General features: G+C 37.7%; 1 protein-coding gene and 1 pseudogene across 4 annotated transcripts; one reads left to right on the top strand and one right to left on the bottom strand.

The window, feature by feature from the left end:
- Positions 1 to 12160: 12160 nt before the first annotated feature.
- LOC149015443 (phloretin 4'-O-glucosyltransferase pseudogene) lies at positions 12161 to 13564 on the bottom strand (annotated as a pseudogene).
- Positions 13565 to 16384: 2820 nt separating this feature from the next.
- Positions 16385 to 20121, top strand: LOC149015442 (outer envelope protein). 4 transcript variants are annotated; one of them, XM_089155785.1, is made up of 5 exons: positions 16385 to 16692; positions 18301 to 18449; positions 18561 to 18737; positions 18830 to 19028; positions 19360 to 20121. In XM_089155785.1, exons 2-5 carry the CDS (start codon positions 18391 to 18393, stop codon positions 19552 to 19554), a joined length of 630 nt encoding a protein of 209 aa, XP_089011911.1. In that variant the 5' UTR covers positions 16385 to 16692; positions 18301 to 18390; the 3' UTR covers positions 19555 to 20121. The 4 variants fall into 4 exon arrangements, with proteins under 4 accessions (XP_089011911.1, XP_089011915.1, XP_089011912.1 ...); XM_089155789.1 differs by lacking the exon at positions 16385 to 16692 and adding an exon at positions 17081 to 17138; XM_089155786.1 differs by lacking the exon at positions 16385 to 16692 and adding an exon at positions 17300 to 18033.
- The last annotated feature ends 1788 nt before the right edge of the window (positions 20122 to 21909 follow it).

The raw sequence follows: 21909 nt of genomic DNA, 5'->3' as shown, positions 1-21909 counted from the left end.
GAGAATAAGGGTTGTTATGTGAAATCCCCCAGATTTCTACCCCTTTAACCCGTGGTTTTAAGACCGAGAACCTGGGCCTTGATTCGGCGACAATTGTGGACCATTCAATTCGAGCCCGAAGGATTGGAAATTGAACCAATGTTGGTAAATGACCCTTATAATGACTTAAAAACTCTCTTAAAGTTTAAGTAAAGAGAGAAGATTAGTCTCGATAGTGTAAAAAGGGTAATTTTGGAATATCTGTAGATCAGTGATGGAGAATCCGATTGACGCAAATAAGATATCAAATCAAAGATCGTCGGAAGACCTTTCCAACGAGCCAAAAATCATCAAAATCGGAGTTCGTTTGGGGGTCCAACCATGAGCCAGAAGTTTGAGCCGTTTAGGTGAACCAACCCCCACCCTATTTTCTATTTAGGGGCAAAATTGGAAATTCGGATTTTTAAACCCTATTTATGTTTTATCTCATCCGTAAACGCATTTTTGGAGGCTAGAAAGAGGCGGAGGCTTTGGAGAAAAGGATAAACGAAATAGAGGAGCGATTTCCATTCTTCCGAAGGTGTCTGTGATCCGAATCTTCGCAAAATCATTACGAAAGGTTAATTTTCTTTAATGCTTCTCTTACTCACAATTTTGTGAGTATTTTCTCTCCTTTCTTTTTGAGGAATCTTGAAAGAGAAGGTCGTTAGGTATCTTGGTTGCTTTCCTTTATTGTATTAATGTCCCTTCCTAGTTTGTGGGAGTGATATCTTTTCTTTTCTATTGAGGGATCTGTGAAAGGGAATAATGATAGGTACCCTAGATGCTTATATTTTCTTATATTAATGTTTCCCTTGAGTTTGGGAGTATTGGTTTATCTCCTTGCAAAAGATTTTAGAATTTTGATTCTCTAGGTCACCCACGGGTGATTTATGAGAGTCAAGTTTGGGGCTTTTTGAGATGGGTCAAATTTAATAAAATTGAAGGTACCCGTAGGATCCTTTTGTTTCCAATTAGATTTTCCCAAAGTTTTGTTTCATTATAAACTTCGAGTTGGTGGCAAATTAGTGACCATTCACTAGTGAGGTTGAGAACTACCCTTTTTTAGCCTAGTTTTCAGATTTGGGTTTTTGTGGGAAGATTTTAGGATATCCTTTGAAACCCAAATTGGCTCTAATTTGTGATAATTATTTATTTTGCATGAATAGGTTAATATATCTTTAATCACTAATTTGTGGGAGTAGATTCTTGGATTTGGAGGAAGAACAAAGTAAAAGGTGAGGAATATACTTAACTTTATATTACATGTGTAATGATGTCAGTTACTTTTCATTATTGATATCTTGTATTGTTTTAGTATTATCTTGTGGTTATTTTATGTCTTTTGTTAAATACGAATTGCTATGATTTATGTTTATTATTACTTCTGATGTTGCTCCTTGCTTTGAAATCTATTATTGTTGTTATGAAATGGAATGTGATTGTATGAGAGGAGAAATATTATTATTTCTTCTACCTTGTATTTTCTACTAGGGTTGTGGGTTCACCCATTGCCCTAGTGATATTATATGATTGCTTATATTGTGGTTGGGAATGGGGAATGCCATTTTGGCATTTCTGCCATAGGATACCAAAGGAGGCGGTATGGGACGCATTCCTATGGTGCCCTTGGCTCTTTCCCGATTACTAATTTACATATTTAGGGCATGTCTAGAAGTGTTTGGTTAGATGACCTCATGAGTATTACTACCCTTTCGGCAGGGGTATTGAAGCCGGTTAACCCGTGATGTTAGTGGTCGGGTCCGTGATGTCAAGCGTGGCCCACTATCATCATAGAGAGGTAGGGTTGCATATAATAGATAAGGGCTCATGGACGCTCAAGACCGGTGGAAATGACCCGTGAGAGGACATGGAGATCATCCTGTCCATTATATGTGGATGACCACTGGGTTAATGAATGGGGTCCAACAGATGCCTCCATTGAGGATTCCATTCATAGGTGGGAAGGTATTGAACCAACAGAGCACTAGGCGTGAGGGGAAATATCCGGACCATATGTAGTACGAGACCATATGACTTTGCATTGGGCCTAAGATTATCCTTGACACGCGCCAGATCTTATACCAATGGTGATGTGAGAGAGTGGTGACCTAATCCCCAACCATGGCTTGACAGGACATTACACAACAACCGCGGAGAACCCAACGGACGTGCTTGAGTGCCGTGAGGGAAGAGTGATGAGACCGCCCAAAGAAGACTGGTGTATGACTTAATGCGTGTCTACCATAGAGACTTCATGATAGAGTTAGGAGTATAATCATTCATATATCATATCATTGTCATTAATTTCATTATCAATATTTATATTATATGTGTGGTGTGGAATCTTGAGAATGAATGTGTGATATAATGTTGAGTTGACCTCACCGAGTTCCGTTGAACTCATTCCTTTTATATGTCTTTTTCTATTAGATTATACTGCAGGTTATGAGGACTTCTTCCAAATGGAGGATTCGTTGCTAGTATATCTTCTTGAAGGAGTGACCGAAGAAGAAGTGGACGCACATGGAGCTTCATGCCAGTATCAAGATTGTTCTTTTGGATTGGATTCCATTAGAGAACAAGTTTAGTTTATTTTTCCGCTGCGAATAAAACTACTCTCTTTTCTTTTTAAAACTCTGATGTTATACCTTTTATTTTGAAGTAATGGATGACTGTAACCATTATTTCAGTTTTGATAACTTAGTATGATAAACTTGATTTATTCTTGTCCATTTAATTATGCTATATCATGTTTTGTATGGATTTGTCACTGAACCTAGATCTTGCGGTGTATCACCCCCACGGGTATTCGGGTATGACCGGATCCGGCTGGGTGGGGTGTGACAGAAGTGGTATCAGAGCCTAGGTTCATACAAGTCCTAACATTATATGATACAGTAGGGGCATCCTGAGTCATCGATCCATAAATGACTCTACCTAATAGGAGTGAATAATAGGCTCAACATGAACTTAGAAAATTTATTGTAATGTTGCATAATGAATCAACTTGAATAAGATACAATAAGTATATGGAACACAAAGTCATTAATGTCATTAATTAAACAAAAGCTTAAAACACAATAAAGCATATGAAACAGTAAAGTGCATAATTGATAAAATACTTAGATTCTAAAATATCATAACCCAATATTAAGTGAAATAGCGTGGACAAACATGCATAATAAAATGTGTTTGAAACATAATAAAGCCGAGTGGAGTTACCCGGTACATCTGTGATGGTAGAAGGTAGAGTCAAGGTTGTTAACGCTTGGGTGGAGGTTGAGGCATTTTGGACGAAGGAAGTTCTCCGAATTTTTCTCTCTCAGTTTTTCGTGTTAGTGAAATCCACTCCGAAGTGTCTAAAGATACGGGTCAAGCGACACCCGTACCCAAGGTTGGATACCTAGGGGTGCTGCTCGTGGAATGGTATATGTGAAATCAATGAGGATACCTCACATATAAGCGAAGATAGTGTGTGGAGAAAGTTTGTATTTGATTTCGAGAAGGAGATGTAGTTAAATATCATGTTTGAGCATCGCATGGGGTTAGATCTAACCTAGAAGTATAGTAAAACCACCCCCAAGGCAAGAGTGAGGGTGAGAGAATGTTAAAAAGGTTAAAGAATGAAAAAAAAAAAAAAAAAAAAAAAAAAAGGGCTGTGGGCACGCGCGCGCGCGCAGCAGGCACGTCCACGCGCGCAGCGCAGCAGGCACGTCCGCGCGCGCAGCGCAGACGGCCACGCCAGCGCCCCGCGCGCGCGCGCACAGAAAGGAAATACCCAAAAAAAAAAAAAAAAAAAAAGAATTTCTGTTTTGGCAGGTCTCTGATTTCCAGAGACCTACCGGGCGGGTGGCCGGGCGCTTGAAGCCACCGGCCCAACCTCCCTTTGTTTTTCAAAAAAAAAAAAAAAAAAAAAAATTTACTTTTGGCAGGTCTCTGAAAATCAGAGACCTACCGGGCGGGTGGCCGGGCGCTTGAAGCCACCGGCCCAATCCCCCATGGTTTTTCAAAAAAAAAAAAAAAAAAAAAACTTTTTTTTTTCCGGGACGCTGTTTTTAGAGACCTGTGTTTTAAAAAATATTAAATATAAAATAAATATAAATATTAAAAAAAAAAAAAAGAGTTTCTTCTCGGGACTTTTTTTTAGAGACACCTGGGTTTTTTAAAATAAAAAATAAAAATAAATATTTATATATGTATATAAACAAAATTAAATTAAAAATAAAATAAAAACATTTTTTTTGGGCCCTTAATTTCAGAAACCTCCCGGGTCCCACCAAAAAAAAAAAAAATTTGAAAGAAAGTTTTTCTTCTTCTTTTGGGTATGTGATTTCAAAAACCACATTTGATTCCTTTAAAAATAAAAAAAAATAAAATAAAATAAAAAGAACATTTTTTTTCTCGGGCCCTTGATTTCAAAGACTGGGTGTTTATTTATTATTTAAAAAAAAAAAATTGGATCCTAATTTCAGAAACCCCTAGTACTCTTGGAAAAAAAAAAAAAAAATTGAAATTATTATTATTATTATTATTAGTTTTCTTTCTTTTGGCCCTCTTATTCCAAAGACCCCCATGGGATTTATTAAAAAGAAAATTTTGGAAAGCTTCTAAGCACTTCTATTAGTTTCCAATAATAAATAATAAATAATAAATAATAAAATAATAATAAAAATAAAAGATTTAAATAAAAAAAAAAATTTGGACCTTTTAAGCGCTTCAATTGGTATTTATTCTTGTCTTAAACTCAAATGGTTGGTTGGTTTGCTAGTGGTTATTACAAGAGATGGATGTATGGGACAAGTGTTTGTGAATTTGGGATTTTGGTAAAGTGAATAGTGAAATTGGTGCAAAGTGTGCGAAATCTTTTTGTTGAAGCTTGGCTTGTGCGGAAATTGGTTGGAGCATGTTTCTAAACACCCCTAGGCATGTTTTTAACCAATATCAGCAAGCATTTCCCAGTTCTGAAAAAAATCATGTTGTTAATAATGAAATTGAAAAGAAAGATAGGTAAGAATGAATGTTTTCTTGTGTTGTTGATTTTGATAATCTGTATGAAGTGTCCATGAGTGTTGTTTTGAGTTCCTCTTAGCTGTTTAAGAAGTCAGCTCTTTACCCATTAGACCTATTCTTCGTTGTACTTTCCATCCCCTTTGTAAAAATTCGGTGGAACAATCACACCCCGAAGAAGTTCCTCATCTTATTGGGAGTTCAAGTATGCTTTCAATTTCGAGGACGAAATTATTTTAAGGGGGGGAGATTGTAAAATCCCACCTAACCCTAACCTTGCTGCTGTGCCTAATGCATACCTACCATATACATTGTTCGATTTATTCTCTATCATATGAGTTGCCTAATTTCGTTTAGTAGAAGTTTACCCCAAACTTGACATATTCTCTCTTCGAGTTCTTCTTGTGCCTTATATTCCTTTTGATAGGAGGGTGATCTTAAGTCATTCCCATGGTGATCCTTCTATCCACTGTCGTTTTAGAGTGAATCTTCATATACTCTATAACCTTGTGAATTCTCCACATGATGATTTTGAAAAGAAATCAAGTGTGATCTTCATGATTTGTTATTCCTTCTAATTGTTTCAAGACTTCAAGCTTTTCATCTCCTATTCTTCAATCAAAGAATTTTAATCTCTCTTGTGTTGTATTGATCTACTCTTGCTATGATTTATTCTTTGAGATTGAGATTATGAAGTAGATGTTGCATCCTTGCAACATATTGATCCTTGCAACCATCTCTTCTACAATCTCCTTTCATTCTTAAAGTTTTGTGATCTTCATATTAATCTTCGCCATGATCCTTGTGAAATCTTCATGAAGCCATGATCATACTTTCGATTTGATTTCAAAGCATGTCAGATTTACTCCTTGTTTTATTACAAAAGACTTATTGTTATTTGTTTCCCATAGATTTTGGGAGAAGAAAGTCAAGATAAAAGCAATGTATCTCCATCTCTTTGGAAGCCTAGTATTCTCCCAATTTCGAGGACGAAATTTCTTTTAAGGGGGGAGGAATGTGAAATCCCCCAGATTTCTACCCCTTTAACCCGTGGTTTTAAGACCGAGAACCTGGGCCTTGATTCGGCGACAATTGTGGACCATTCAATTCGAGCCCGAAGGATTGGAAATTGAACCAATGTTGGTAAATGACCCTTATAATGACTTAAAAACTCTCTTAAAGTTTAAGTAAAGAGAGAAGATTAGTCTCGATAGTGTAAAAAGGGTAATTTTGGAATATCTGTAGATCAGTGATGGAGAATCCGATTGACGCAAATAAGATATCAAATCAAAGATCGTCGGAAGACCTTTCCAACGAGCCAAAAATCATCAAAATCGGAGTTCGTTTGGGGGTCCAACCATGAGCCAGAAGTTTGAGCCGTTTAGGTGAACCAACCCCCACCCTATTTTCTATTTAGGGGCAAAATTGGAAATTCGGATTTTTAAACCCTATTTATGTTTTATCTCATCCGTAAACGCATTTTTGGAGGCTAGAAAGAGGCGGAGGCTTTGGAGAAAAGGATAAACGAAATAGAGGAGCGATTTCCATTCTTCCGAAGGTGTCTGTGATCCGAATCTTCGCAAAATCATTACGAAAGGTTAATTTTCTTTAATGCTTCTCTTACTCACAATTTTGTGAGTATTTTCTCTCCTTTCTTTTTGAGGAATCTTGAAAGAGAAGGTCGTTAGGTATCTTGGTTGCTTTCCTTTATTGTATTAATGTCCCTTCCTAGTTTGTGGGAGTGATATCTTTTCTTTTCTATTGAGGGATCCGTGAAAGGGAATAATGATAGGTACCCTAGATGCTTATATTTTCTTATATTAATGTTTCCCTTGAGTTTGGGAGTATTGGTTTATCTCCTTGCAAAAGATTTTAGAATTTTGATTCTCTAGGTCACCCACGGGTGATTTATGAGAGTCAAGTTTGGGGCTTTTTGAGATGGGTCAAATTTAATAAAATTGAAGGTACCCGTAGGATCCTTTTGTTTCCAATTAGATTTTCCCAAAGTTTTGTTTCATTATAAACTTCGAGTTGGTGGCAAATTAGTGACCATTCACTAGTGAGGTTGAGAACTACCCTTTTTTAGCCTAGTTTTCAGATTTGGGTTTTTGTGGGAAGATTTTAGGATATCCTTTGAAACCCAAATTGGCTCTAATTTGTGATAATTATTTATTTTGCATGAATAGGTTAATATATCTTTAATCACTAATTTGTGGGAGTAGATTCTTGGATTTGGAGGAAGAACAAAGTAAAAGGTGAGGAATATACTTAACTTTATATTACATGTGTAATGATGTCGATTACTTTTCATTATTGATATCTTGTATTGTTTTAGTATTATCTTGTGGTTATTTTATGTCTTTTGTTAAATACGAATTGCTATGATTTATGTTTATTATTACTTCTGATGTTGCTCCTTGCTTTGAAATCTATTATTGTTGTTATGAAATGGAATGTGATTGTATGAGAGGAGAAATATTATTATTTCTTCTACCTTGTATTTTCTACTAGGGTTGTGGGTTCACCCATTGCCCTAGTGATATTATATGATTGCTTATATTGTGGTTGGGAATGGGGAATGCCATTTTGGCATTTCCGCCATAGGATACCAAAGGAGGCGGTATGGGACGCATTCCTATGGTGCCCTTGGCTCTTTCCCGATTACTAATTTACATATTTAGGGCATGTCTAGAAGTGTTTGGTTAGATGACCTCATGAGTATTACTACCCTTTCGGCAGGGGTATTGAAGCCGGTTAACCCGTGATGTTAGTGGCTGGGTCCTGTATGTCAAGCAGGCCCACTATCATCATAGAGAGGTAGGGTTGCATATAATAGATAAGGGCTCATGGACGCTCAAGACCGGTGAAATGACCCGTGAGAGGACATGGAGATCATCCTGTCCATTATATGTGGATGACCACTGGGTTAATGAATGGGGTCCAACAGATGCCTCCATTGAGGATTCCATTCATAGGTGGGAAGGTATTGAACCAACAGAGCACTAGGCGTGAGGGGAAATATCCGGACCATATGTAGTACGAGACCATATGACTTTGCATTGGGCCTAAGATTATCCTTGACACGCGCCAGATCTTATACCAATGGTGATGTGAGAGAGTGGTGACCTAATCCCCAACCATGGCTTGACAGGACATTACACAACAACCGCGGAGAACCCAACAGACGTGCTTGAGTGCCGTGAGGGAAGAGTGATGAGACCGCCCAAAGAAGACTGGTGTATGACTTAATGCGTGTCTACCATAGAGACTTCATGATAGAGTTAGGAGTATAATCATTCATATATCATATCATTGTCATTAATTTCATTATCAATATTTATATTATATGTGTGGTGTGGAATCTTGAGAATGAATGTGTGATATAATGTTGAGTTGACCTCACTGAGTTCTGTTGAACTCATTCCTTTTATATGTCTTTTTCTATTAGATTATCTTGCGGTTATGAGGACTTCTTCCAAATGGAGGATTCGTTGCTAGTATATCTTCTTGAAGGAGTGACCGAAGAAGAAGTGGACGCACATGGAGCTTCATGCCAGTATCAAGATTGTTCTTTTGGATTGGATTCCATTAGAGAACAAGTTTAGTTTATTTTTCCGCTGCGAATAAAACTACTCTCTTTTCTTTTTAAAACTCTGATGTTATACCTTTTATTTTGAAGTAATGGATGACTGTAACCATTATTTCAGTTTTGATAACTTAGTATGATAAACTTGATTTATTCTTGTCCATTTAATTATGCTATATCATGTTTTGTATGGATTTGTCACTGAACCTAGATCTTGCGGTGTATCACCCCCACGGGTATTCGGGTATGACCGGATCCGGCTGGGTGGGGTGTGACATGTTATGCAAAAATCTTGATTAAATTTTGAAGGATCACCCAAAGCTATGAGCAAAAGCCCTAAGCTTTGTAGGGTAATTTGGACCAAAACACTAAAGTTGGGTTAAGTATAGGGTTTGAGTGTATGGTTCAACTAGACCATTCAGTCAGACAGAACCTACAGTCAATGATACTAAGGCTTGTCCAATTTGATTAGCATATTGGAATTATGAGTTAAAGTGAAGCCTGACCTTAGTGAGGCCGTACAACTAGAAGCCCCAAAGTTTTGATTAGAAATGGGGGCAAAATACGAATCAGATTAGCAAGTGTAGGACTCAAGAGTGTAGGATTCAGGTACTGATACTACACTCTGAACAAACAAAGTGCTAAGTCTCTATTGCATTATTAAATTCATACAAAGCTTAACAAAATGAAGAGTTAAATTAGATTAATGAAGCTCTAGAGTCATTCCCTAAGATCTTTGAGGGAAGAGTGTACAATAGATGAGTGAAGGGATGATCCTAAGTGTAGGATCATCATGAATGTAGGACTACACTAACATTGGTAAATCACTGAAATAGGTATTAATCGAACTGTGAATAAATCTCAGGAAGAAAATAATCACCTCGAAATAACATGTAAGTAAATTTTTGCCCCCTAATTGTACATATAATTGGGTAACACTAAACCCCAACCACCAAGGGAATGGTGGTCTAGTGGTCCCAAGTTCATTCCAAAGTGGTTTGATAAACCTCGTGTCCCAGGTTTGAATCTCCTCTGCTCTTCTGTTTCTTGCATTGGACAGTTGTGTGTCTTTGGCCTGGGCATAAGTCATACCGGCTTCTGTGGACTATACTAGGCCTCCGGTGGCGCTCCATTGATGGGGTTAGTGCTTGCACTAGTAGTGCATAGGGTTAATGCTTGCATAGGTCGCACTCGATAAAAAGTCTGAACATTGTGTAGCGGAGGGCACCAACTGTGAGATATTAAGGGAAAAATCAACCTTGAAGAGTGTAAAGGAACATCAACCCTCCATTGTTAACGGTGACATGTTCCAATACATCGAGAGGGAACATCAACCCTCCTTTGTTAACGGTGACATGTTCCAATACATCGAGAGGACACACTACTCTTGCAACGGGATACATTTTATGGCTTGAGTTGAGGTAAGGAAACTGGTAAGGGCAATTGAAAAAAAGAAGAGGTGAGTGAATGATATGACCAAGTCACAAACCTTCTTAGTATGATAGCGATTCATTCCAGCATAAGGACATATTTATGCAACGGGATCTATTCCGATAAAAACCTAGACAAAGAAATGCATGCATGAAAAGAAGGACAAGGAGAACACGATATTTATTATGTACATAGACAAAAGGAACGGTATGAAAGAGTGTAGGTACTCCTTTTTACATTCTCTATCAAGGTGCAAAGGCTTACAATGAGAACTAGAAAATAAGAAAAATCTAGAAATTTTTACACGGCACCCACTATTATTGGGGTGAAACTAGGGACCACCTATTATATATATGCTCTAAATTACATGGCACCCATTATCAAAATTACAAGTTACTCACGATTAAGGTTTTTTGTCGAGTGATGAGTAAAATAATCTAAATGCCTTTATCCCCCATTTAACTCATTTAAAATTTGAAATGAAAATTACCTAAATACCCTTTGAGTAGTTAAATGATATTATCACCCCTAATTTAACTCACTAAATGACTTAAATACCCTTATCAAATTACCTCCATTGTCTCACTCCCCTCACATTCTCCCTCCCCACCATCATCTCTCTCTCTTCACCGTTGACTTCCCTCTCTCCGGCAGTAGAGAGGGAATTCAAAACCAAAACCCATCTACCTTCATTGTTATCGTTACTGTCACATCTGCAGGTCGTTGAGATAAAAGCCTCACACTTAGTTTTCTATCATAGGGGCAGGGGTTGGGATTGCAGAAAAAACAATAAAATTTTGGGGAGTTGCACAAGATTCGCAACCCGAATGGGGTGGCGTTGCAAGGAAGGGTGAGGATGACGGTGGAAGAAGATAGGCAGTTGTAATTAGTCGGCGGCGTCAAAGATGCAAGTTGCAAGAGAGGCGAGTTTGCAGAGCATAGATAAACAAAGCATCTTCATTCATTCCTTTAAGATTCTAGACTCTCCTAACTTCCCTGCAAATGTTCCATTAAATGTGGACAGACATCTCTTTTATACCAATGGTTTGGGAATGAATCCATGCCCTACTTGCCAAAATGGAACACGATTCACTGCTTCCTTAAACAACATCACTCTTGTGATGCCCAAGATTGGGCTTCTTCAATCTCATTATTTCAATATCAAGGGAGTATTTAGGACAGATTCCCTGACCGTCCTCCCACACCATTCAATTACACTGGCGCACCACTTACAGCAAACCTTGGGACCTCTTTGGGGACTAGACTCAGTAAGATTGCCTACAATTCTACTGTAGAGTTGGTTCTTCAAGACACTAGTCTGCAACTGTGAATAATTGAAGAGAGCCATTTCTTTGTGGAAATGTTTTTCTTGTTTGAGAAATTAACCTTTTCTTATATCTTTGTTATGTATTTTCCCGACAGAATTTGCAGGTCAAAGAAAGCTGAAAAATATAGATTACGAATCCTGCCAACCAAAGAACCCAAGTGAAATAAGTTTTTCTTTTTCGATCATTATTTGAGGTTCCTTGTACAATAAACTCTAACATGTACTTGTGATTATTGAGGCCTTTCCCTTTTTTTTAATTTATTTTACTCTTTGATGAGCGCAAGCTTTTTTTTAGTTTTTTACTATTATTAACATATTGGATGAGATCCTTTGGTGCTAACAAAATATTTGAAAAATTAAATTATTAAGGGCCTGTTTGGTTACATGAATCCAGAGATTTGAAATCTCTAGATTCATGAATCTGAGAATTATATTCGTTTGGTTGTAAAAATCTTTAGATTCATGAAATCTAGATATTCACCTTTTTACACTAAAAACATGAATCTGTAGATTTATGGGTAAGGGGTGAAATCCAGAGATTTCAAAAAAGCTATTCATTTGCACATTCACAAAAATCACGTCGATCAAATAGTTTTTAAGGATGAATCCACAGATTTCATTCCACAACCAAACATCTAATTTTATAAATTATAACTCCATAGATTTGAAATTTATAGATTTGAAATATCTAGATATTTGAAATCTCAAGACTCATGTAACCAAACAGCCCTAAATGAAGTTTTTAATTCTATCACATTTTACATGCCTTCTACCCAAAAAAAAACATTTTACATGCCACCTAACGCTTCCATGAAGATTCGAATGTTCCTATCAGAAGAACCACCTTCCTTCGCAGCTTCTCTTGCCAAATTACTCCAACGCTTTGCGTTCTTTCTCATCTCTTCCCCACTCTCCCCTTCCATTACCATTTCCAAGCACCTTACAATCTCTTCACTCTTGACAGTGCAACCTGCTTCATCACTACTGACCTTCACCCGCATCCCTGTCCTCCAAACATCTTGGATTAGCTTTGCATTGGTTGGTTGATCTGACCACTGTGGAAATCCAACCATTGGTACTCCAGAAACCAAACCTTCCAAAGTTGAATTCCACCCACAATGAGTTACAAAACAACCCACCGATGGGTGAGAAAGAACCTCCACCTGTGAACACCATGGCACTATCAAACCCTTTTGGTTCAGTTCCTCCAACCTTTCCATAATCTTCAATTCCTCTTTGTCCTCTTTTCCTCCTCGAATCACCCACAAAAATGGCCGCCCACTTGCTAACAACCCATCAGCAATGGCTTCCATTTGTGGCTTCGATAGAATGGCAAGGCTTCCAAAGGATACATAAACAACAGACCCCTCTGCCTTTGAGTTGAGCCACTGATCAACGAAATCTTTAGAGCCACTACTAAACAAGTCTGCTCCGAAGGATTTATCGGACGGATCCGCAGCATCTAGGAAAGCCGATGGAAGCAAAGGTCCAACACCAATTAGCTTAAGCTTATCAGAAACAGTTCCTAGAGCTTGGGGCTCAAGGGCATCGAAGGTATTCACCAGAACCCATTGCTTGGTGGTGGTTTCTGGATCTTCTTCCAATGTCTTGAACTGTTCTTGAAATGTTTGAAGAGCTGAGTGGTTTTTGTCAAGGAAGAAGGAAGGAATATCTCGGCTTGTGAATACAGGTAAATCTCCAGGAAGCTCAATATGATCACTGGTGATGACATCTTCATAGCCATGGAAGTAGTAATAGTAGAGGTCAAGTACTGTTGCTGGCTGAATCCAGAGAAGAGCAGAAGGAATGCTGAGCTTACGAGCAAGATGGGCAGCCCAAGGAAGAACTAGGCTGTAGATGATACAAGTGATGGGGTGACCTTCCTTGGCGAGGTTGCCAGCAAGGTCTGTTATGAAATCTGTGGCGCGGGTTTTGAGCTCAGACATGTAATTGGAACGGCCGGGTTTGAAGAGATCATCAGATCCATCGGAGAAAGGAGCAAAGATTAGGCCATCGAGGGTGGAAGAAGAATTCTGAAACATGCGGTTGTAGGCGGACAAGCTTGTTGAGAAGGTGACACGAGCGCCAGTTTGAAGGAGGCGCTTTGCGAGTTGCAGGGTTGGGTTGATGTGACCTTGGGCAGGAAGGGTCAGAAGGAGGAAATGGTGATTATCGTGGCTGCTGCTCACCATTTTTGCTGTCTTTCTCTCTTGATTTCCCTGTTATTGCACGACTCTGTGGTCTGGGTTTTTTGATGTGTGAGAGAAGCCTAAGCTCTGGTTTTAAATAGGGTTCTGGTTCTTTTGTTTGTAGTGAGGATGATGTATGCGCTGATAGGAGAAAATGGAAGTGACAGGCACGTTACATTTAGAAGAACGTTTCGTATTACATGACGTAGAAAGTTTTCCACCTTGTTGATCACATGAAGAAAATATATATATACATAAGAAAAAGAGTTATAAACAAATTTCTCTTGGATCACTAGCAATTTAGCTAGCCAAGAGAGACCATTCATACAACCCAGCTAATAGAGAACTTGAATCTAATCCTGATGATGTTCTAGTGACACAAACCAGTCCAAAGGGGGAATATTCCATATTTCTACAGGTCCCATGGTGATCAATTTTTTTTTCCTTCTTTGGGTAAGTGTTGATCAACTCAATGTATGTATGCACCTGAAATGTCCTTGATGGCTTTGTACATAGGCAATTGGCTCTTGTGAAATTATATTTTCAACAACTTGAATCAAAATAGGAATGGTATTCTTTAATTGAGTCTGGTTGGTGCAAAGGTCACAAACATCACTAGATTAGGTATTTGTCGGATTCACATCCTCTGTAATTCCCTTCCCTACAATTCCCTCATAGGATTGTGCCATGTGGCATTTAAGTAATCCAAAGGTTACCCAACAAACTAGAGTTTAAATAAAATTCAAATTTATGGGTGGATTTAAATAAAATTCAAATTTAGTTTAAATTGGATAACCGTTGAATTACTTGAATGCCACATGGCACAATCTTATGAGGAAATTACAGGGAATTGTAGAGAAGGGAATTACAGAGGATGTGAATCCGTATTTGTCACCCTCTATATTGATATATATGGATTCACATCCTTTGAAATTCCTTTTCCTGTAATTCCCTACAATTCCCTCTTAGGATTGTGTTATATGGCATTTAAGTAATCCAATGGTTACCCAACAAACTAGAGTTTAAATAAAATTCAAATTTATGAATGGGTTTAAATAAAATTCAAATTTAGTTTAAATTGGATAATCGTTGGATTATTTAAATACCACATGGCACAATCCTATGAGGGGAATTGGGAATTGTAGGGGAAATGAATTACGAGAGGGATGTGAATCCCATTATTGATATATAGGGATTCACATCCTCTGGGAAAAAAATTTCCTACAATTCCCTACAATTCCCTCTTAGGATTGTGCCATGTGGCATTTAAGTAATCCAACGGTTACTCAAACTAGAGTTTAAACTAAATTTCAATTTTAGTTTAAATCCACACTTAAATTTGAATTTTATTTGAAACTCTAGAGTGTTTGTTGGGAAAATGAATTACGGTTCGGATCCCATATCAATCTAGAGGGTGACAAATACCCAATCTAATACCCTACAATTCCCTCTTAGGATTGTGTCATGTGCTTAAGGAAATCCAATGTTACAGGATGTTAATCCATCAATCTAGAGTTTAAATAAAATTCAAATTACAGGTCAATGGTGGGTTAGTCTAACACGCGATTAAGCCTACAATTCCCGGGGTCTTGGGCCCAGGATTGTGCCATGTTCGGGATACATTTAAGTAATCCAACGTAGTACCCAACAAACTAGAGTTCAAATAAAATTCAAATTACAGAGGATGTGAATCCATTGATATGCTACCTTCATGTTACAATATCAAAATAAGTTTGCACGTTGATTAATTTTAAATAATCTTATCTCTTATTCGTCTGATATTGCTTTAAGTGTTAATATTCTCATAATCACCAATCGAATAATGAACCAAACATGCACAAGTTTAACACTGATTCATTTTAAAAATCTTATAGAATCCGATCCTTTGTTCGTCTGACGTTGCTTAGGTATCAATTATTCTCATACTAATCAGCCAAAAAACCAAACATGCAAAAAATTTTTTTTTTTTTTTTTCCTTTTTTTGGGTTGCCAACCCCAATATACAAGGCTTTGCTCTGACTAAACCGGTGTTCGATCCGCATAAGTTTAACTGTGGGTGAATCTCAACCAAATAAATGAAGTTGGGAAATTTTGCATCCACAAGGATTCGATAAATCGGAACTTTGACTTAATTTTAAGAAGCCAAGTGGCATTACTTACCACTTAACGCCCTTACTAAAAAAGTTTTCTTTAGATATCAATATAATTACTTTAGCCAAAATTTAGTAGTTTTTTTTTTTTTTATAAGAAAACTTAGTAGAAGTTTAAACTCTTAAGAAATTTATCCGAAAGGACAAAATCGAGTGTGGATCATCTCCTCTGACAAAGAACAACACTCTATGCTACCTCGACTGCATTACAACCACAAGTTATGTGGGGACCATAAGTAACAAATAAAAAAAATTAAATAAAAATAAACTATCACCCTAACCCTATGGGCCACTGTAATTTGTGATCGACGGCAGGTCGAGGGAGACAATTCGAATTTGACAAAACTTTACCAAAAATTTAATTAAAGACCCTCTTAGGCTCTTTTTTTGTATCAATTATTATTTTCTTATTATGATAATTGTTCATTATTTTAAATTATTTGATATTAATTATTTTTTTATTTTTATTTAAAATAATAGAAAAACTCCAAAATAGGTGGATTTTTTTTTTAGGATTATGGGTGAGAATTCATTCACCTCATTTATGCGTACACTTGAAATTTTAAAATTAAAATGGGGTAGAATAGGAAATACACACTATTTTATAAAAAAAAACTCTTTCAATCTCTCTCCAACCCTAACGCAAGCCTCCATTCCGTCAAAAATTCCCCATATTCTAACGGCGGCTCCTCAAACCTCCCTGTCAGCTTCTCACTCTGTTCACTATTGCTACTTTTTTCCTAACGACAAAGGAAGAAAAGGAAGAGACATTCTTGAGCCGTAGGATTTACACCAGTGAGTTTGAACAACAATCTTCTGAAGTTGATCGACCTGGCTGTGAAAGAGTTCTTTCTGAATTACTAAAAACATCTGCTTTCTCCTTCATTTGACATTTTTTACAAAGATTTCCGAGCTTCGAGGTCAAATTCATCTGGTTTAAGGCTTGCAAGAGCTCTTAGCTCTGGCGGCTGATCTTTTAAGGTCGGTTTCTTGTTTACGAACTTTTTCTTTACGAACTTTTTTTTTCATTCCATTTCAACTAGTGTTTGCAGTCGATTTTCCTAAGCTCGTATCGTCAAAGCTTGTTTGATAATTTAATAACCATTTGACGTTAGAAAAAGCTTGTATGATAATTTCTTCTCTAAGCTCGTATCGTCACATTTTTTCTTCTCTGCAACTACCCTGTTTTTGAAACATCCATACCCAACATATCGTTAGAAATTGAACTAATTTGAAGTTTTGAACATTTCTTCATATTGTCACCCCCTTTTTTCCCCCCCCCCCCCCCCCTTTTTTTGAAACACCAGACCCAAGCTATCGTTAGGAAATGCTTTTGAGTTTTGAACATTTCATATTGTCAAGAGAAGCTTCAAGGATCATCGATGGCATCCATAGTTTGCTTCAGGGAACAAATTGAAGGATGCAGGGTATATTTTTCCTCTGTATAACCGTCTTCTTTAACTATCTTTGGATTTTTTTTTTTCTTCTTTTTTGAGAAGGGTTCTTACTAGAAATAGGGGGTGGAGTATTGAATCCCCACTGGGAGGAGTTTGTCATTGCCAAGCTGACCTTTGGATGTTCTATCTTTGGCTTCTGTTGTAGAGAAAGTTATAAAATCTTACTCAGAAATTTTCTAAATGTTATCCAAGGGAATAGATTATTTGGTCAATGGAGATTGTTTCTGAGCTGCCAAATTGATTCACCCAGATGGGTTTAGATGCTCCCTTCAAAAGAAAGACAAAACAGGCATCTTCGTAAGACATCTGACTTGTTTGTTACAATAATTAAGAGCACTAAAATGAATTAAGCCCTTAATCAAAAAGTTATTACCAGTGGATGTGCTTACTCGAATAAAATGAAGCACACAAACTGCAAGTAATTTAACAAAAGCTGACAAGATAAAGAGCCCAGACTTATTCTCATTTCCCAACTCAGCATCTCACTTGCCCTATATCCCCTTTTGTTTCTCAGTATTCCATTCCTGTTTCATCTCCAATACTTAAAAATTAAGCTCCAAGTTTCTATAGATCCAATGGTTTCTGTCTAGCTCCACCTGTAATAATGTATAAGATGGGTTTTGGATTCCTCACTATCACATGAGTGAATAGGAACAGCAGCAATATTTACCAAACCATGTGAATAGGAACAGCAGCAATGTGTGACAGGAAAGTATGTGAGACTTTTGTTTCAACCGCAACTAGCTTATATGCTCAAAGCCTCGAACAATTTTTTACTTCTACAAGCTTATATTTTTTACTTATATACAGGACAAGGAAATATTAGATCAGAGAAACTCAAACCTATGACTTCTTTCATGTGATGGTAAACTTTTTTTTTTTCTATCAATAGGCGAAAGGAGAGCTTCGAGTAAATCAATTCTCCACAATTTTCTCCTATCTCCACAATTTAGTGGATTTTTTTTTTAATTGAGCTTCTAATTGGGGCATTGCCACATCTGTATAATTTTCATTGTATTTGTGTGGGTGTTGAGTGATTTTCACCCACGCGTTGCAAAATGCATGAACTGTAATTTCACGTTGGGTCGAAGCCCTAATTCTTCCTTCTATCAACAATCGTATGTGTTTGCAGGTTAAGATTTCCCACTCTAGTAGACCTGGACCCTATTAGTGTTTTGTCTGCTTCAACCATTTGATTCGGAATTGAGAGTTGGAGAGAGAGATGGTGTTCTTGTCTTGGAGTTGCCCTTCTCTTAAAGATCAGAAAGACTGCATTAACAAGTAATGAATGAGAACTTGCGAGTTTCCAATCTCTCAGTATTCAGTCTCCATCGTCAAAGAAATTGTGCTTATTTTTTTTTCAACTGCAAAATTTGTTTACAAAAATCTCAGGTCAGGCAGCTTCAACTACGACCCCAAATACAGAGGCGCAACTGCTAAACCCTTTTCTTCTCTTCAGCAAGACGGTGAGCTCGCAAAAGACGGCTTTTTCATTAACCACTCACGTGTTCCAGTTGGGTGTGGTCTCGCTACCTATGAGAAAGCTAAGACTGCTCTTCAGACTTGGAGGTTCATCACATACTTGTTGTATATGTTTGTTCTTTCGACGGAGGAAGACACATATTTCTAAAATTTGGTTAATTCCATCGATGTATTTGCAGGCATTTTGCATTAAATTGGGCATTCGTTAATCCCAATACTCCAATACGAACTGAAACGAAGTTCTGCGTCTGTGTCAAACAATTTCTTCCTTGGATGTTGATGCCTCTCCAGGTATCCTATGTTACTGAAGGTAGTGATTCCAAGAAGCTCAAGGCTTCTTTTGGATTCGGTAGTGGAACCCTTGATGGTCACCTGCTGGTTAGTCTTTCTCTTCTCCCCACTCAGATTTCAGCTTTAATTCAATAAAATTTCACTGTAGAAAATACCTGGGCAATTTTGACGAATGTTGTTGGGGCCTGGGGCCGTAGACCTGGACATTTAAGGAGTTGAAAATTCTGTCATGTTGTACCTTGTTCTCTTTCTTTTCCGTTGTTTTTCTTCTTTGTAAAGTGGATTGGACATTGGATCTTGTATTATCTATTCCTTCTTGTCGTTTATGTTGTCATAATCTTCAGAGCATATGTTTTTGCTTCTGTATCAACTTTGATGTTTTGAATTTTTTTATTGTGTCATGAAAATTTGAATGCAGGCTGGTGAAGAACGGTTTTCAGTTGAGATGGATGAGAATGACCAAGTTTGGTATGAGATCCTTTCCCTGTCAAAGCCTGCCTGTTTCCTGTCTGCTATTGGATACCCATATGTAAAGTTCCAGCAAAAGTACTTTGCTCACCAGTCATCCAATGCTTTTATCGAACATGTTAATGCTCAGACACCCTCTTCTTAGATGTTTTATGGTCGATTATCTAACAAATGTTCTGTTCCAGATATAATGTAAAATGAAGTTTTCAGTTTGGAGAAACATGGTTTGTCATGTGAGATCCATGCCTAACTTTAAGTCTCATTAAAACTTTCGACAACTCTTGCAAATGAATCAACTGAGCTAGTGCTATTTAAAGAAGAAGAAAAAAATCTTAGCAAACTAAAAGATTAGTGGACATTTTTCAAGAATTTGATTTGTGCTTGAAGTCTTGAACATTCATGAATAGAACTGGAATTTACTATGGAACTGGCTATACGCCCATCTGCATCCGTTCTCTTTAACATACTCATTTGACATCCCAAAAAAAAATTTAGCCCCAGGATCCTGGAACAGGTTTACTGTTAGCAGTCCAGTATGCATTGGGTAAGAAGACAACCAATTTACAGTACATACAATGAGAGGCCTGAAAGTTTTATCAATTACAGTCTTTTTGGCAATACGATTTGGGTCACAGAGTGTTCTTCATAAGGGCTTAATTTGGTGCTTGAGTGCAGAAATAAATCATAGAAGAGGGTAGATGATTGATCAGTTGGATAAGAGTTGGGATATTTATGAGCAAGCAACAGAATGTAGTAAATTGCATTTCCAGGCTTCCCCAGATTGAAAATGAAACTTTTCATGCTTGCATGGATCATGTTGGGATTTGTTTTAGATGTGCATCGGTTTTATCTTTCTTTTGTTGTTGCTTTTTCCCCCTCTTTTATTGGATTTTGAATGTGGGACCTAGTTACTGTGGAACAACAATCCATTCCCATGCTAACATGCCCTGAAAATGTGAGAACAGCACAGAAGAACCATTTTCAGCTGAAATAAATGGAAATACACAGTTATGGTCCAAAGCATTTGATTCTCATTAATCTTGGGCATGCATTTTGAACATTTTAAAAAGAAAAAAGACGTTCACTATTAAACAATACATACAAAGTATTTAAAAGGGATGCAAAGAAGAGACAGGATGTGGTTATGGATGAGGAAAGATTGGGTTGGAGGTAAAGGTTAAAGGTTCTCAAAGCAGTGGAGGCATGACAAGAAATATAGCCTTTGAACCAAACCATAGGGGCCCAAGGGATGGTTTGACCAGGGGAGCTAAAGAGGTTCCAAGCTGAGGAGGTAGAGAAGGTACCAGATGTTGTAGGCAGGCAGCCAAATAGTGCGCGTGAGGAAAGAGATGGAGGGGGGGGAACTTGGTGAGCCCTTCAGGGAGGGGAACGGGGGAACCAAGCACCATTAGAGATGAAGTCAGCAAGGAGGATGGACATAGGGATGCAAGAACTGTACACAAAGTAGGAACCAAAGAGGGTATACAGGATCTTCAGAGGGTGCTAAGGGTCAGGCCAAAAGGAGGTGGTGGTGGTACTGTCTGTGATTGAATAGAAATAAAAGGAGAGCAAGAGGCCTGAGGAGGAGTTTACTAAGAGGGGATAGGAGAGAAGGAGATAGTCCAAAAGGAGTCAAATTGGAGAAGTTGAGAATAGACCCAATTGACCTAGATGGAATTGTGCATTTTCCCAGCAGATGGAGAAATTGGGAGGATTTCTATCCCTTTCAGAGGAAAACACAGAAAAGGGCTTCCATGGAGCAGATAGTGGCTTTGGGATAGAGAAAATGCTGCACCAAATAGAGCTTGGAGGACTGTCTTTTTAGTGCTTTATTGGAGGAGAAAACAAAGCTTGAAGGACTGTCTTTTTAGTGCTTTATTGGAGGATGTTTCAAAAAATACTGCAATCTAAAGGAAATTGTGCAGATGTTGGTTCGTGTGAGAGAATTTCTTATTCAGGCCTTCTTTTTGGGTGTATTGCTTATTCATATATCATGATTACGTTGGCTCCCATCATAAAATTTCCTGTTAGAACATTCATTCTGGGTGCTAATGCATACATTGTGATTATTTCTTGATGATTATAGATGCCTCCACAACCATGATTCCTCAAGTAACTATATTTATTGTCTTCATAAGTGTTCTCCTTGGGAGCTATCCAATTCAAGGACTCTTTTCTCTACCTCGTGCCCATTGGCCATACTCTTTCTCTTCTTACTTTATAATCTGTTAAGAGTAAAAGAACCAGTCACTTGCTGGAAGAAAAAAAATAGTAATAATAAAGATAAAGTAATAAATAAAAATTGGGGGAAAGGGGGGATGAAGAGAGAGAGAGAGAGAGAGAGAGGGAGAGGGAGAGACAGACTTTCTGTCCTTGGATCTTGGCTTCACTGATTCTTTCCAGATATGGCTAAAAGCTTCAAGAAAAGAACATCCCCCTCCTTTCGAGGTAAACACACAGAACAAGAAACAGGACCCCAGATTTTTGGTCATGAACCAGG

The sequence above is a fragment of the Hakea prostrata genome, chromosome 5 (genome assembly GCF_041222555.1).
Source record: "Hakea prostrata isolate BN-2017 chromosome 5, UWA_Hpros_2, whole genome shotgun sequence".
In the NCBI taxonomy this organism is placed as follows: Eukaryota; Viridiplantae; Streptophyta; class Magnoliopsida; order Proteales; family Proteaceae; genus Hakea; species Hakea prostrata.
The sequence above is the reverse complement of the archived record's forward strand: the minus strand, read 5'-3'. Positions and strand labels throughout refer to the sequence as shown.